General features: G+C 47.6%; 1 protein-coding gene across 1 annotated transcript in view; it reads right to left on the reverse strand.

Moving 5' to 3' along the window:
• Window positions 1-18,296, reverse strand: part of MEGF9 (multiple EGF like domains 9) — a 46,839-nt gene that overhangs the window by 21,482 nt on the left and 7,061 nt on the right. The window contains exon 3 of the mRNA XM_030461495.1: window positions 2,859-3,060. Within this exon, the coding sequence (XP_030317355.1) occupies window positions 2,859-3,060 (202 nt within the window). The remainder of the gene's footprint in view (window positions 1-2,858; window positions 3,061-18,296) is intronic.

The raw sequence follows: 18,296 nt of genomic DNA on the forward strand, positions 1-18,296 counted from the left end.
CATGCAGGACTTGACTTGTGCAAGTCAAGAGTTGGGATGGTGCTTTAAAAAACAAATAAATAAAATAAATACAGCTTGCAGGATTTTTCGTGTCAACAAAACAGGAGCTGGGTGCTGGTGTTGGGCAACCCTTGCCTGCCTCACCCCAAGCAAGGATTGCCTGGAGGGACACACACCACTCAGTCAGGGACTCAGTGGCAGGTAGACACCAAACCCAGAGCTCCAGAACAACTTTTTCCAGATTAAGAGCCAGAAATCTTATTCCTGGATTCACACACACACACATCTCCTTGAGATGCAGAAGCTATCCTACCCATCAGGACTCAGCTACTGCTCCTGTCTCTGTAGGATTTTGCATCCCACTTTATTTTCCAGTGCACTTTGTCATGCACAAGGCTGCCCATCTCACAGCCACAGCGATGCCCCTGGCCCTACAACACAGACAACTGACCTAATTTTCCTCTTTAAAAAGACCCAGAGGTCATTTCTGTCTGCAACAAACCCCACTGAGCAGGGAACAGAGCCATCTCTGTTAACATCAGCCCTCCTCCCCAAGCTGCCTCCAAATTTTGCCCTCTGCTGCCTCTTCTAAACACCTGAGGATCTGCATCTCCCATGTCCCCCTCAGGCTGGAGAAGCAAGGGAGGTCCTTCCTATCTCTGGATCCATGCACGTTGGGGTTGGGCACCAACTCCACCTCCTTCTCCCTCACAGCTGGCAGCTTCTCACCTGAAGTTCTCAAGGGCGTTTTCTTGGCTCGCTCCACACAGCGAGAGGAGACGTCACCCAGGTCTGTGCTTTGCCCAGTGACTCAGGGCTGGGGCAAGAACACTCCCTCCCAGTTAACCCAGTTGCTTCAATAGAGCCTCTCCCAGCTCTCAAAGATACAATGTGCCCCATTCACCTTTTAACCCTTTGCCTCTCCAGTGGTGTTCTGGTTTGATGCAGAACACAAGTCCATTTGACCAAACTCAGATTTCCCAGCCTGTGACAAACTCTGATGCTTCAGGACACATCTTCCCATACCTAAACCAAACACTAAAACTTATGAGAAAACCTCCTCACTCCACCCCCAAGAATCACCTTTTTTTAAGTAAGAAGATGACTCCAGTCAACTAGAGCATTGCTTTTCATTCAGAGCTTATGCAAGCAGCAAAATGCAGCAGCAAAATGAAAAGGAAGGACATCAACAGAGAGTTTGGGAGTATGTATAAAACAACTACAAAGAGCACGTCCCTGCAGAACAATTTGATTCTGACTCAGCCCCAGCCTTGGCAGGAAAGTGCAGGTGTTCAACACACGCAGAGCCTGGACCAAACCCTGAAAGACAACAAAGCTGATGCCAGCACCAGGCAACCAGTGCAGAAGTTGATTGCATTGACACGCCAGGATTGTTTCCCTTGCAGGGACCTGATGAGGGGTCAGGGGCTCTAGGAACCTTTGCTTCTGAATTTCTGGTGCCTAGGAAAGCTGGAAGTTGCTGCAGGATGGTTTGCTGGAGGATTTCCTCCAAGGAGAGATCCTGCAGCTCACTGCCCCATGAGCACTAGCAGGGAATCCAAAGAGTCTGGGGCTGCTGCTCTGACCATTATTTATTTACAGGCAGAAATAAAGTGACAACCACAGCTCAGTGACCAATCTGTAATGACTGGTGGACCACTGAAAGCTGGAAAATAAATAATTGCATCCTGGCTTTTAACAGGCAAAATGTGAAGGTGGGTAATGTGAAATGAAGAGGAACGTATTCATTATACAAGAGCTCAGTTACTGTGACTTTCCTGACACTAAAGAGGAGGAGGAAGCAGGGTTAAATGCCAGGCAAAGCAGGAGCTGACACTGCTTTTGGGCTGCTGCTGCTTTCATGATGCTCAGCAAGGGCAGAGCATAAAGCTTTGCTTGCTTCTGGTGTGACAAATATCCCTCTGGAAAACAAACCACTCCAAAGCTCCTCCACTGCCCTCCCAAGCCTGAGCATGAAGACAGTTCTGTCTGATGGGGACTAATGGATGCACAAGGCATTAGAGGAGAGGTTCTGCTGCACTACAACTCAGAAATGTAAGTTACCTCCCTTGGGGGCTGGCAGAGCTTTTGCCACAGCTATGGGTATTTTTATAACCCAACTCTTGAAAGAGAGGAAGAATATCCTTCATGAATTTTCACCAGGTGAGCTTCCCTCACGCTTCTCCTTTTATTTTAATCATAGAATCATAGAATTGGCTGGGTTGGAAGGGACCTCAGAGATCATCGAGTCCAACCCTTGAACCACCGTTGCAGTTCCCAGCCCATGGCACTGAGTGCCACATCCAGGCTCTTTTGAAATATCTCCAGGGACAGAGAATCCACTACTTCCCTGGGCAGCCCATTCCAATGCCTGATCACTCTCTCCATAAAGAAATTCTTTCTAATATCCAACCTAAACCTCCCCTGGCACAATTTAAGACCCTGCCCTCTTGTCTTGCTGAGAGTTGCCTGGGAAAAGAGCCCAACCTCCCCTGGCTCCAACCTCCTTTCAGGGAGTTGGAGAGAGCGATGAGGTCTCCCCTGAGCCTCCTCTTCTTTAGGCTGAACACCCCCAGCTCCCTCAGCCTCTCCTCAAAGGGTCTGTGCTCGAGTCCCTTCACCAGCCTGGTTGCCTTCCTTTGGACCTGCTCCAGGACCTCGATATCCTTCCTGAACTGAGGGGCCCAGAACTGGACACAGGACTCGAGGTGTGGCCTCACCAGCGCTGAGTACAGGGGCAGAAAATCGCTACCCCCCGGATTACAAGAGCCACCCTCACCCTGAGCTACATCCCAAAACACCCCCCAAGCCGCAGTGCTGTGCACACAGCTCCCCCCAGCAGGCTCCAGGTTACTCACTCGTCACACTGGGGGGTGATGGAGCCGTCGGGGCTGCAGTCGCAGGGCCGGCACCTCTGGCTGCTCCGCTCCGGGTAGAAGCCTCGGGCACAGCTCTGGCAGCGCAGCCCGGAGTAGCCCCGCAGGCAGGGACACTGCCCGGTCGTGATGTTGCATTCGGCTGTGCTGTCACTCCCCACGGCGCTGCAGTTGCACAGGTCTCCTGTAACAGGACAAGAATTAAAAAAAAAAAATATAAAAATTGAGGCTGGAACCAGTGTGCTGGGGACACGGTGCTGAGCAAGTCCCCCCCATGGGCTCAGCTGCCCATCCCATCCCTGTAAGGATGAGATTTGCTTTAAAATGTTGAGATGAGTAAAAACGAGGTTGGGAGTGCCCTGGGGTTTTGGACTCCCCGTGGTTCGTGTTTTAGATCTCTCCAAAAGAGAGCTAGAAGGTTGTAACTACTTACATACATCTATATGTAGCTGGATATACTGTCTGTGTGTATGCATACACACACTGACACTCCTGGTTGTGTGGTTAGGTGACTCCAGGAGCTGAGAAGCTGTCGTGCCAGTAGGGTAAATAAATAACCAGTGGCAAAATCACCAATTACAAGATTCTCCATTTCCCATCACGGGAACAGCTCCCATTTTTCCAACGAGCTGGTCCATAGGAGACAGTCCAAGCTCAACACAGCTACACGATGAGCCAACACCAGCATCTCCCACCCCCAGAGAACTGGCACAGGATCCCCAGAAAATCTGTGCTTGGGGAGCACATGGAAACAGCTCTAAGGCCCAGGGTGGTGGAGATGGGGCAGGACAGAGACCTCCCAGCTACCACTTTCACCACCTAATCCACACTGGGCCACTTTCAGCCCCATGGTGAGTGGGGACAGCTCTGGGGACCCACCCGAATGCCTTGGGGATGCTTTTTATTTACAGGGATTACAGAAAGCACACACTGAGCAGCTGCCTTTTTTAAGAGAGAAGAAAATCTTTTGATCAAGTGCTGAATTCCCAGTCCCCCCACATATTATTTCTCATAATACTTTAAAGTATCAAACGGGCTGAAGAGAACAGCTTCTCCCCAGCAACTTGTTTCTGCCAAGAGTTTTATCTCCCTTCCTCCATTGCAAAATATTGAGTGTCTTAATAATTTAAGCATCTTTTGTTGCCCAAGGGTGAATTATAAACAAGGATTATTTGCAGAAATAGTACAAAAAACATTGGGGGGTTTATGCAACTACCAGTATTTGTTATTCCCTGAGAAAAGCTGGTACTGGGAGGTCTTCACAGAGACCCATGAGGACCCTATCCCAAGCAAACACAACCAAAGCTCAAATCATGTAATAAATACCCAACACTAACACTCAACATCAGCACAAGTATTTCAGGTTATCTAACATCTCCCAAATAGGTTGTTCTACCTACCCCCAGCTACTCCAGAGATATCTGGCGAGGGACATCCAGGGATGTGGCATCCTGCTTGTCCCACCACACCCATGGAAAGGCACCCTTGGTGAACACAGCTTGGGTTGTGCCTGCCCAAAAATGTCCTTAAGCCCATTTGGTTGGGCAGTGGAGAAGAACCAGACAGCAGCATTAAAAATTCATTGCCTTGTGCAGGGTTGGGATTTGACAGGAGGATGTACCAGGCTATAAAAACCCGAGGCTTTAATTTAAAAAACAACAAAGTGTCCTCATGGCAGCCAGAGGTTGAGTAGGTGAGTAGAGTCCACAGCCAGAAAAGGAAAGTGAACAAACATCTACCTTGGACTCCAGGAACCCAGCAAAGATTATGAGAACTACAGAAGATTTGGGAACATTATCCTGGCACCTGGCCAGAACCTGGGTTTTTGGAACCTTTGTTCTGTTTTCTCAAGCAAATGTTTTGCTTTTGAAGGTAACCTTCAAAAACACCTCACCTCGAGCTTCTGCAAATGCAAAGGAATGAACAAGTGTGGATGAACCCCAGAGCTGCCCCATGCAGGGATGTTCAGCCCCAGTTTGAGTTATTGTGTTAACATCATCAGCAACAGAAACCAAAGGCAAAGGCCTCTCAGGGATGGGGCACTTGTCCAACACCCAACTCCCAGTTCTCCGCAACTTTCTACAGTCACTCACCCCTTGTTCTGCCTCAGTTTCCCCAGGGTGTTCCCCCACTCCCCACAGCTTCCCTTTCCCCATTTCTAAACCATCCACATTTCCCTTCCTTCCCCATAAAGCACCATGCAACAGCTCAGAGCACTTGGCTCTCAGTGATCCAAACCACCACTTCTGCTCAGGAAGGTGCTGACAAACTTTAATTAATTAACAGCCTGATGACATTTTGAGAACCAACAATAAAGGCACTATAGAAGTGTGTACCACTGCCATGTTACTCCTCTTCAAGTAAAAAAACCCAATCCAACACTGCTGCCTCCATGAGTTGCATTTTAACCTTTACTTTACTGGAATTAAAACTTTATGGTTTATTGCAGCCATGGCCAGGCTGCTGGAAGGGAGACAGATTTAGCACACAACTGCAGTTAGCTAGACCCCTGAATTGATTATTATGCAAAATTCATAGGTTACTACTAAACTGGAGAGGAGTTATTTCTATTTTTTACTGTCCTGGATACTCAGCAGGGCTGCAAGTGGCACCAACACAACCAAGAAGGTGCCAGGTTTGCAGAACCCAGGGACTGCAGTGCCCTCTGGTCCCTCAGGGCTGCTGATGGTTCCAGAGCATCAGCCCCTCCAGCCCTCACCACTGGCAGGGTTCTTCTCCAAATCTACCCCAATGCAAAGTTCTCCCCAAGCCCCAGCAATGCCCCAGCCTGAGCCAGGTCTGTCCTGACACCACATCCCTTCATCTCCCATCCCCTCCCAGTGCTAAAGGAAGATTCATCCTGGTGTAAAAATAACAAATTACTTTTCACATCCTTTCAGACTTGCAGTGTTTTTAAGTGCTCACCTATATTTTAAGCATGATTCCTTCTCCCATTAAAGCCACTTAATGAATGAATAATTTAAAAATGGGTGAAATATTTACAAATGGCAAAAGAAGAAATCTCTCTAAGACACACAAAGATGGCTGTATGAAACTGTGTTTCCTGGGGACATCTTGAAACAGTGCAAATCCTGAACAAAGTCACCTGCTCTCTGGGAGCAGGTATGGGAAACCCAAGATGCACATTCTTTGTTAGGAAAAAGTGTAGCTGAAAGAGCAAGCTGTGAATCCCAGGAATGCTATTTATTGTTCTGCTTCAAAAACATCCCCAGGGAGACAGATGTTTTCTACTCTCTGGACTAAGTGAAAAAAGATTAAAATTTAAATTTATAAATATTTATATCTATAACCTGGAGGTACTGTTAATTTTTTTTTGTGTGAGCCCAGTGCTGCAGGGCTGTCTGAAGCAGCTACCAGCAGGTATCCAAGTGGAATCAAAATAGCAGCAATGATATTAGGTTTGGGGCATCTCCTACCAGTTGTTGGCAGAGACAAAGCCAGACATCCTCACCTCCCTCCACAGTTTGCACCCCAATTCCTCCCCTGCAGTCAGCCCTCCAGGTGAGCAGCCCAGAAGCCCAGACAGCCAAAGGCTGGAGGCATTTCTGTGCTAATTACCAAATGCTTTTAGTTCCATTTGGTTCACACCAACGTCACCTCATGTCACACCACTCTGACCTCCCAAATACTCAAACAGCACCAAATTCAATCTCCCTTTCATCTCCACAGAGAGGATGGAGCTGGTGCAGTCACTGCACGCAAAAGCATCCCATCCCTGGGAGGGCTCTGTTTGGTATGAATTTAGCAGTTCCCCCCACTGCATTTTATTCCCAAATTCAACCTTCACCTTCTCTCCCCTCTCTCTCATTTCCCCTTTCAATCCCTCTCCAGGCACCACTTCTGACAACACAGGAATAAAGGGATCTATCCCTTCATTTAAAAACCTATCCAAGACCATTTCCTTTCCCCTTCTAATTAATTTGTGAAACTCATTGTCAGGGATGTTCTGAGAGCCAGAAATATCTGCTGCTTCAAAGGAAGACTGGAAAAGCTCAGGAAAGACAGGTCAGCAGTTTGCTATTAAAGGTGGATCAGGAGGAAGCATCCTGATGGGAAAGTCCCTGAAACACTGGCTGAAAAAGTGTCAGGATAATGCTGGCATCTTCCTTTGGCCAGTCTTGGATGGATGAAGCTTTGGTCTGACCCAGCCTGGCAGTTCTGATTTTCTCCTCATTTCCACTGCTCAGGGATGGCTGCAGCTCCAGAAATCCCCCTCAAAGAGTCAGATGTGGTGATTTCCACTGGGAATTGTTTCTTAATACAGCCAAAAATGCAGCTGTGCTGCACTGCTGCTCCTTCCCCCTCATCTCTCAACAGTTTCTTTCCCTGACCCTCAACAAGATTTTCATCTTTTCAGTACTACCCTTGGGTGGGCTAAACCTCCTCCAGAAACTGGATGAAGGTCAGGACAGTGCCATCCCAGGATGGGATACAGGATAAGGAGAGCTGCTCACTGTTATAAGGGAAGGTCCTATTTAACCCAGCCCTTGAAGAGACAGTTCCTGAGGTCCAACCAGTCCCTTCCACATCTCTGATTCAACTCTACTGTTTAACTGGGTGCCACAAAGCTGATGCAGGAAAGGCAGGAGCTTGTTGCTCCAGAGCAAGGATGCTTTTGCCTCCATCCCACGGCTTACAGTAGAACTGAAAGGGTAGAGGCTGGCAGAGCTCTCCTGCAGGGAGCTAAAGAACATGGGCTAAGAGCTCCTGTGAGAATGGGATCAGAGATGAGTTGATGCACTGTAAAATCTTAAGGAGAGGTGTGCTGCCAAGTCCAAAGCTCCATTCTCATCTAGACAGCACTCAGCACAGAATTATAGTCGACTCTTGCATTACGAAGGTGCATTAAAGTGCTCAGCCCTGTAATTTACTCTCAACTTGAGGCTACAAAGCAAAGTCAAAGGGGTACAAAAGAGGATCTCTGCCCACCTGAAAATAATTTTATATGTGTGTAAGTGTCTTCTGTTATTTTGCATTCATTTTATTACCGAGTGCAACAGACTCATGGCACTCAGAGACTCCATCAAGCTCAGGGTGCTGCAGAGCCAGGTGTGCTGCTGCTGAAGAGAACAGAATCATTCACATTAATGCTGTTAAAAGCTTTACACCAGCCTTGTGTTGTTCCATAAAAGGATTGTATGGGTCAACAGAGGGGGGAAAGACAAGCATTTCTCACTGCTTATACATCACTTGTAATATCGTTAAAAGACTAAATATATTTGTTGAGGAAAATTTAATTAGATTAAATCACTCTCATCACTTGGAAAGAAGTGCAAAGCCAAGATCCCAGCTCTCAGGGTCACCAGCAGCCACTCTTTTCAAGTACAAGCACTTTTCATCACTGTGAAGCAGGCAGACTTGGGGTTTCAGCCAAACTCTAGCTCAGCCCAAACCACATCACCCAGCATCACTCCTCACTTTGGCTCCCAGACCTCCTACCCCACAGCACTGAGCAGAGACCTCTCCTCTCCTTCAGCTATCCCACAGCCAGGACTCTCAGACCTTAAGCAAAGGCTGCCTACTCCCAGGATTATAGAATCATAGAATCGACTGGGTTGGAAGGGACCTCAGAGATCATCAAGTCCAACCCTTGATCCACTCCCGCTGCAGTTCCCAGCCCATGGCACTCAGTGCCACATCCAGGCTCTTTGGAAATATCTCCAGACACGGAGAATCCACTACTTCCCTGGGCAGCCCATTCCAATGTCTGATCACCCTCTCCATAAAGAAATTCTTTCTAATCTCCAACCTAAACCTCCCCTGGCACAACTTGAGACCCTGCCCTCTTGTCTTGCTGAGAGTTGCCTGGGAAAAGAGCCCAACCCCCCCCTGGCTCCAACCTCCTTTCAGGGAGTTGGAGAGAGTGATGAGGTCTCCCCTGAGCCTCCTCTTCTCCAGCCTCAACACCCCCAGCTCCCTCAGCCTCTCCTCATAGGATATTTGCTTAAGTCCCTTCACCAGCCTGGTTGCCCTCCTTTGGACCCGCTCCAGGACCTCAATATCCTTCCTAAACTGAGGGGCCCAGAACTAGACACAGTACTCAAGGTGTTATTAGTTATTTTCTTTCCTATCCTTCACCTGCAGTTGAATACACAGACAGTTGCTTTCTGAGGAGCTGCTGAAAGCTCCTGGTGCAACGCAAGCACTTGAACAGTTTTGTTGCTTCCCTTCCTTTCTGATGTTAAATGAGTCAGCAACCTGCACAGTGAGCTCTGAACCACCTCATCCCCTAGGAAGCATGCAAAGAAGTCAGGCTCACAGGGGTAAAGCTGTCCTGGGAGACCAAAAGATCAAACCCTGTAAAAATAAGCAAAAAAACCCCAAATATTTCTCATTAACCCCCTATTCCTCTTGCACTGGGAGATCCCCAGGTCCTTTCACTGCTGGGGCTGAGCAGATCCCATCGATGAGACAATAAGTTGCCAGGGGAAGCAGCAGTGGTCCAGCAGCTCTGAAGCAGCAGGTTACAGTGCAGGTTACAGAAGGACTGCAGAGCTGCAGCTAAAGAATTATTCCTATGTAACCATTTCCTTACACAGAAGAAGCCTCTGGGTCTCCACTAAGCAGGCTGTGGATAAAGAAGGATGTGGCCCTAAAATGTTTACAACAGAAGCAGCTACAGTAACTTCAAATGAATCAAATAAATGCTTGAGGATTAAAACATCAACAGTTAAATAATGGATCCAACCCTTTTCATTAATTTAAAAAGTGTTTTGCTGGCATTTTACTTTAGTTGGTTAGATTTGCCCACTAATATTCTCACAAAGGTCTGCAACAATATAAATATTCTGTGCTTCTGTTTGAAAACCTCTGTATTTTTTACCACTCAGCGTGTGACACAGTCAGCCCAGTTTGGGGCTTCCAGATAAACAGGATGAGATGTAACTTTGGCATATACCTCCAGCCCAGCACACAGCAGCCCTGGCAGCTCACACCCTCCTTACAGGGACACTTTCTGCAGCACCTCTGGGGAAACTCAGTCCTTCTGTCAGCAAAATGCTTTAGTTCAGAGATCAGGACACAGGACAGGGCTGGGAATTTATCAGCAGGCTTCAATTTTAGTATTTATCAGCCATGTCCTAGCAGGGAAGGGGATTAAAAAAAGCTGCATGAATAATATGAACTATAATCATCTGTTGAAGCCTCCGTGTGCTCAGCTCCCTACAAAAAGTAATTAAAATCACAAACTTTACTCAGTGCTTTGGGGAATTGCAGCTAATGAATGAATGCATTAGTTTGTACAGGAGCTTTAAAGGCACTATGAAAAAAAAACCCTGAGTAAGACTCTTCCTTTCAACCATTTGTATTTGGGTTATAAAGTTTGCATGAATAACCAGCAAGAACACAGGAGTTAGGGGGTTTTATGTAACTCCCTTTCATGGCAGGGTACAAGGTACATCCCAGTACAAACTGCAGAGTTTGGACCTCTGGGGAGGTTTCCTGGTGAGGCAGCAACCACACAGGGCTGATCTTACCCCAGGATGCATCTTTGGTAGCAAAGACAACCCCATATCTACAGCAGGTGTAGCCACGAGGTAACCAGGGGCTCCAGCAACATACAGAAAGAGTTGCAGCTTTCCCTCATCACTGAGTTACCACAGCTTAGTCCAGCATAGGATGGATGTGGTACAGGACATCCTTTTTCCTTCTTTCCTTTGAAGCAGTTGCTCTTTCAGTGGGAGGAAAGAAGAAAAAAAAAAAAAGGCAAAAAAAAAAAAGCATGGAGATGCTACCAGCAACAGCACAGGCACGCAACCTATCCATAATTCAATACAAAAATGCTGGAAACCATGTCCTCCCCCTGCAAGGTGTGGTCAGAGAAGCACCCTGCATCTCCTGGAAGCAGCAGATGCTCCCTTGGAAGGCTGCCAGGGCCACTCACAACTTCTGGAGAAGTTCTTCACCTTTGGGGGCAGCACAAGTATTATGCTCAGGTTTCTCTCCAAGCAAGCAAACTCCTTTTTAAACTGTTCTAATCATTCCCCAAGATAAGAGCTGACTTCTAAGGGAGATTTGGGGCATCTCTAAGAATTTAAAGAGGGATCAAAAAGGTTGATGCTGCTGGAAGAAAAGAAACAAGATCAGATCCTAATCCCACCTCTGATGCACCCTGGGGACTGAAGGACCAGAGAGAGGTGTCCCCACCATGTCACCAGATAATCCCCAGCTGCAGGGGGGTTTCATGATGGCCCATAACACATCCCTTCCTCTGCCCAGCTTCTCCACAGCAGAGCTCACCTCCACAGCAGGGTGGCCATAGCAGCTGTGATGAAAAGCCAACCACAACATCAGCACTTCTCTTTAAATCCTCTCAAGACAAACCTGCTGAAGGGGCTCCTGTCCATCTTCTCAGTTATTTTAGCACAAAGTGATGCTCTCTGCAGACACAGGGCAAGGGGCCACCATGCACAGCCCTGCAGGCAGGCAGCAAGAGGCATTCTGACAACTGGTTTGGGTTTTTTAAGGAGGAACAGAGGGCAAACTTGCTTCGGAGGCTTTTAGGCTATTTTATATTTAAGCTTGTGGAGAAAATCTGGAACTAAAACTTTCATCAGTAACTCCAGCAGGTGCCCAGGGCAATTCCTTTCAAGATTCAGCTCCTCGACTGAAGAAGCAGAAGGACAGACCCTTTAACAAAGGCTTCTTTATTCAGAGTGTTAATAAACACTCACCAAAAGTGTTAATATAAAGAAGCTTTTACAGAGCCTGAGCTAAGACCCCCTCCACCTCTGCTCATTGCATTACCAAACTCAGAGATGAAAGAAAGCCCCAACATCACAGCATTTATTCCCAATGCACTTCCTTAATTTTTTTTCCTTAATCTAAACAAACATATTTAAAAGCAGACTCTCATTCATCACAAACAGCAAAGTATCTTTCATTCTCTCTCATTAAAGGCTGCACAGAAGAAGGGAGAGGGGACCTGGGGAGAGAAGAAAAACTTCTGACAATCCAAAGCCAGCAAATCTGTTCCAAATTTCATAAAGGTGTTCTGTCTCCTTGCTTCCTAAGTGGAATTACCAGAGCAGAAACCCCAGTGGGGAGAGGGATAGCACAAAGCATGAGTAATCACAACTGGTTCCAGGCAGGTTCTGCTGTTCAGGTCCTGTTTCAAGGCTGTGAGGACACAGTGCTGTGGGTAACCTGGAGTTACCCCAACTCCTGCCAGACAAGGAGTTGTAAGTTACAACGTGCTGCAAGCAGGGAGAGCTGCTGAGACAGGGCGAGGAAAATGCCTTCCAGGCTGGGCAGAGAGGAGGTTCCCTGTTCCATTAAGTTTTATTCCTTTATTTTATAACACAACCTTCTGCCTGCCCTGCTGCACTTGCAGGGGACAGGGTGATTTATCTACTTCCAGCTTAATTCCCTGTGTGAGAAGCTGCTTCACCTTTGCTTTTCATCCAGCACCAAACTGCACTGCAGATACTGTGACAAGATGAAATTTCCTGGCAAACCCAGGGAGGAGAAGTTGAGCTTTCAAAGAGGGAACTGATACAGCCCAGGGCACGTCATGGAAAAACAACACCTGGCTGGAGAAAGCTGTCCCTTGTCACTGCAACTGGGGAGCTGCACCAGATCCAGTGTCACCTCCTGGGGATCCACTGAGAGCAGGCAGGGCAGGGGACACCTCGGTGCATCCAAGCTTTGCTCCACACCATTCTCCATTAGCTGCAGGGATGGCATCAATTCTGAGAGGACAGAGCCCCCCCACAGGGGACTGCAGATGGCAGCCACCAGCCCCTGCCTCCTTCTCACCTCTGCTTTAAACCCCGAACCCTGCAGCAGCTCAGTGCCTGTAACCAAGGCTGCACATCAGCTTCTCATTCCTCTCTCCTCAGTCACTGTGCTGCTCCTGGCACTGAGGGATGCTGTAAGCTGTCCTGACTCGTGCCTCAGCCATGAGGCATTGCCAGTATTTATTTCTAACAATCATTCACCTTCAAAAGGAAAATGTCTCCATTAAACAGCACGAGTTCAGCAACCACAAATAAACAGGGACTTAAAGTCTCAGCCAGTTCTCCAAAACCTTCACAGTAAATACCAGGCCATGGAGTGAAACAGGTAGCAGCCCTGGCCTGCAGAACAGCCAAATGCTCTTTAAATAGGCAAAAGCTTTTCAAAAGCATGACAGGGAGGAGGGAAGCAGCCAGGAGGAGGGTTCTGGGCATCCTGCATGGCACTTGTCTCACCCACAGCTCAGGCACTAAGCTACGACCAAGTTTGAGCCAAGATGCTAAACCCCAACTGCTGATCTGTAGGGTCAGAGCTGACTCCCCCCAGCAGCAGTCATCATCCACCTCTGGCAACTGTGACAGCATCACCGAGAGGGAATGATCCTCAGCAAGGCAGCAATTTTTTGTTTGGATTGGCCAAACCAAGCTTGACCCCAATCCGGAGCTGCTAAAAACCACAGAGCTTCCACTGCAGCCAGTGGGACAGCTAAAGGAGGTTTGCTGACATTTCTACCCTGACCATTTCCCCATATTTGAGGGCTTTATAATGACTGTTTTGACATACCAGGAGGAGGAGTGGTGCCTCCCCTTCCACCAGCTCTGAAAAAAGAGCATCCAAGTACCACCTCAAAAGGACATCCAAACTCCTACCAAACCCAAGCAGCTGCAGGATCCCGACACAGCCCTGGCAATGCAGAGTCTCCAGCTCCATATGGCCAATATTGCACACACTATTAAATATATTACCTGGCATTACATACATACAGGTGGGAGAGATACCAGCTCTGAGGCAAGGGCTACCTAGTTCACACACATCCATGGCAGTGGGCACAAGGGAGGCCCCAATCAAGGATGACAAAACCATGAGTGGTGGAGCAGAGAGGAAACCATCAATTTCCTAAGCCCACAAACTTGAACTCACTATCTACATCTACTGAGAAGCTTTTAAGGGGATTGTAAAACAGAAGTCAGTGACAGCCATTGCTCCAGGCACCCCTAGAAAACAAAGTGGGTGCTGAGGAGAAAAGTCCTGTCCTGGGCATTGCAAGACCATCACTCCCTTCCATCCCAAAAGCTCACATTCTGCAGGGAAGCTAGCATCCCTCTTGTACCCAACTGCCTCTTGGAGATGAGTCCATTCCTTGTTAATTTTAAATGCATTAAATGTGCACAGCAGTCCTCCTTCCAAAGAAAAAACCAAGATGTCAAAAGGATGGGAAGATCCAACTGTGAGGCGTCAGCACTAATCCCTGTCAAAGGGCACATCATCAACAGCTTAATGCAAACTTCCAGGAGGAAAAAAAAAAAAAAAAAAAAAAGACAGATTAAAACAGTTAAGTCCAGACAAATGTTTGTCATTTATTATCTGGAGTCAGCCTCAGGTTTCTCAGCAGCCAAGCCAAAGAGAGCACGTTAATAATAAAACAACTTTTACAGGGAGCTGCGTGCCAGCGTGCAGCCTGCCCTTGCAGGGAGGAAGGCTGGAGGCAGGTGGAAGCTCTGTTTGCTCTCCTCTGATAACAGGTATTTGGTTTTCTACGTCACTTTGTTTTATCACAGCCTGAAGCCCAGCTGAGCAGTCTGGCTCCACCTCCCCATCTGCTCTGGGTTCCAGCTGGACCCGCGGCACCGGGATTGCTGCGCAGGACACGGCGATGCCCTCAGCCCAACCAGGAGACCCCCAGCCCTGCCCAGGAATCACTGGAACCCCCCCAGGACAGAGGGTAACAGCACAGAGCTGCTGGCAAGGAGGGGAGAGCCAAGGGATGGGATGGCCCTGTTTGTAGGCAAGTCAGAGGGGTGCTTAGAAACAAAGCAGATCCCCCCCCCACATCCTTCCATGAGCACTGGGACTGGGAAAAAAACAACAAACTATGGCAGGGAAAGGCAAAACATGGAGACCCTGCTGCTGTTAGCTGGGGAGGCTCCAGCAAAAATGCCTCCTGTGTTGGCACAGAGCAAGCAAACACCCAGCCCAGGCAAGAGCTGACAGGTCAGCCTGTTCAGCTTCAGTTCAGACAACCCTTTTGTTTTCACAACCAATGTGGAGAACATTCTCCACCTTCTCTGGATGTCCTGGGGTCCTCAGCCCAGCTCCTCATACCCCTTGGGCTGCAGTTTGGGGTCGGAAGAGGGACACAGAATCAAACCCCTCCTTTGCCAGCCTGGGGCAAGGGCCCCTCTGTGCTCTCCCTTCCCACCCAAGAGCATCACTAAGGCGTGGATGTCTCTGCCCCATTACTCCCAGGTCTGCAATTGAGATGTGTCTCAGGGAACCAACAAGGTTTGCAGGAGCCATATCCAAAAATTCTGCCTGTTCCCTCATCACTGAATGCAAAGCAACACCCCTCCCGCCCCCAGTTTTGCCCCCAAAACACTGGCTGGTTGCAAAGCTCAAGTTGGCACATCTCTGGTTTGGGACAGGGGAAGAAACCAGAGAAGAGCCTGTAATGTTTGGTTTGTTCCTGGTGACAGCAGGCAAGAGTTACAGCCAAGAACAACAACAAAATATATATAAATTATACATAATTATATATATATTTATACATTTTTTTTTTTAAATAGAAGGAAGGAGAAAAAATATTGAAGTTTTTCACAGAATGAGGAGCTTTGAAAGATCTGGAGGGAAGGAACAAGATGTCAAGTTTAAACTATTTTCAATTGAAAAGTCCATTAAAGAAAAAGGGATCTTTTACAGAAAGATATGCATTTTGCTGATCTTGCCAAAAAGTCCAGTTCAGAAGAGTGGAAAAAAGCCCTCCTTTAAAGTTCTTCAACTAGCAACACTTTGTATCTTCACAGGGCTGTTCATGAAAGTACCCAGCAGCTCTGCTATCACTGCAGCACAGTGTGCCCAGGGGAGCAGGTGGGTCAGCCCATGGGGACAGGCAGGGAATAGGAGACAAAACCCAGGAAAATAAGCAGGTGTTATAAAAGGCAGGGGGGAAAAAAGCTTAAAACAAACACATCATCAATTTCTCCCCTTGTTTTGCCTCCAGGGAAGGGAAATGCTGATCCTCCAGCTCACAGATGGTCCTCCTGGAAAGACCTCCTGGTTTCCACCTCGTTGGCCATGTCTGTTGTTGGGGAAGGATGCTGGAGGAGGGATGAAGGGCATCCAACTCCCTCCCCAGCAGCAGTGTCAGGAGCACTGCACGTGCTGTGGGATGTGCCACAGGATGCAGTGGGTCTGTCCTGGGATGAAACACCACCAGTCCCTCCCCAGCCACAACCACATCTCATCCCACAGAGGAGGAAGCTGTGGGTCAAGCACATAGCTCCCTGGCAATTAAAGTAATTTTTTTTAATATTGATGAGCCTCGGCCATCCTGTGACGGGGCACCAAAAATATTAATTATACCCCCTCCAACTTAGACAGGTTTCCTTCCCATTCAGATGTCACTGGACCTGAGTCACAGCCAGGCTGGGATTCAGCAATCACACAGAAGGGAGAGCTGAACATCACCTAAACAGCTGGATTTCCACTTTGTATCTCCCTGAAACTTCACATGACTGCACACAAGTAATGAATTCAAAGTAATGCCACCAATGAAATGCTCAAATTAATAGCAATAAAGTGTAAATGCTCCACGTGATAATAGCAGAGCCACACTTGGGAAAACGATCTGTGAAAGCTTAAAAACCAGCATAAGATGAGACCATTGGGAAAAAAAAAAAAATAAAAAACAAACAGTCCATTTCAATATCCTTTTCATAAGCAACTAAAATGAACCCAGGAACACATCAGAGAATAATCATTTAGCACAGATCAAACAGTAGAACTAGCACATTAAAAATACATGCAGCATTAATCAGCTACGCAGTTATGCCATCATTTCCATAAATAATACAGGATCAAAGCAGCCCAAGCAGCACTATCAGTTAATATAGTCAGCCAGTCAGTCAAAATAGAGTAAAGCTGCCTGAAAACTGCAGCTGTATAATTTGCCAGGAATAAAGCAGATTCATCTGAGAAGTGGCATGACCAGTTAAACAGGTAAATGTTACTGGCAGCCTCTTCATTAATAGGGGTGATGCCACAAAAGGGAGAGAAAAAAAAAAAAGAGGAATGAGAAGATTAATGCAGCTTCCAAAAATACTTTATTTTTATAAAGCCTGGGGAGTATCAATCTATATCCCATCTAGTTATAACCAACCCAAAGAGCCAAGGTGTAAGGGGGGGTAAGAGAACCAACCTTACACCAGGAACATCCCCAGTGGCACCAGTCCCAGAATGGAGCTGCCTGGTGATGGCTGGAGCAGGGCTGAGTCCTGGGGGTGCAGATTACACTGGAGCCAAATCAATGCTGGAGGGGCTCCCCTTCACCCAGGAGAAATATCCCAGCTGCAGAAACCATCCTGCCTGCTCAGGCTGAAGGCCTTCAAAGACCCATCCATACATCTACCCAGTGCCTGTGTCACTGAGCCTTTTGCTGAGAGGCTGCAGAGCCATTTAGCTGCTGATTTTTAAAACAGGCATGTGGAGCAGCACGAGCTATAAATAGCTGAGATGCTTGCCTTGTCATGTTTCTGGTGGCTTATTTATAAGGACAGGGGGCATGTGAATTAAGAGTGGTAAAAAGATTGACTTGGGTTTCTCTCTGGCTTTGCGGCTGAGCTGTCTCAAGAGTAAAACCTTTGAGGTTTTTGCTTTTTTCTTTTTCCAGGCAAAAAGTAAATGCCCGTCTTTCATGCTCAGACTCTGAATTGGTTCCATTTACAAGGCAAATTCTAATTCATATAGCAGGTGTTCAGCAAAAAAAAAAAAAAAAAAATTTAAAATCCTACTTTAAGCAGCAAAAGACCAAATTAAGGCTTCACCTTAGGTCTTGCACCTCCAGGGAGGCTCCTCATTTACTGAAATAGGACCCCTGTGTGTATGAAGTAGGAGCAGAAACCACAAAAAAAACCCTTTCCAAAGGTGGGGAATAAAAGTCTGGAAGGGGTTTGGGCAGAGCTATTGCTGAGTATGATGCCTGCCCAGCCCGGGGACCCCAGTGCATTCTGTGTGACGAAGGGCAATCGGAATTTTGCATGGGATGATCTGGACAAGCATCAGCCAGAGGAGGAATTCAGCCTCCAACAAAAGAGCTGCTTCAGGCAGCTCAAACCATCCCCAGCCGATTAGCACCCAGGCAGAATGTTTTTGTGGTCTATTCTTTGCAGGCAGCTCGGCACAATCCAGAAAAAAACCCACGTGAACTGAGCACCCCCTCTCTGTGCTCAGTGCCTTTTAAAATAGCTGCTGAAAACAAGGGGTGACAGCCAGGCTGCCCAGCACCCCCAGCTGCAGGATCCCAGCTGGAATGGGATCTGCTTGGCTGGAGGAGGAGGAGCTGAACCACTTTGCCAGCATCCCTGGCTGTGAAGAAGCAGGGAATGGGGAGAGAAGCTGTGAGGGGAGTGGGTGACTCCATCAGAAGAGGTAAAGTCATCAGTTCTCCAT

Source organism: Calypte anna, chromosome 17 (assembly GCF_003957555.1).
Source record: "Calypte anna isolate BGI_N300 chromosome 17, bCalAnn1_v1.p, whole genome shotgun sequence".
NCBI lineage: Eukaryota > Metazoa > Chordata > Aves > Apodiformes > Trochilidae > Calypte > Calypte anna.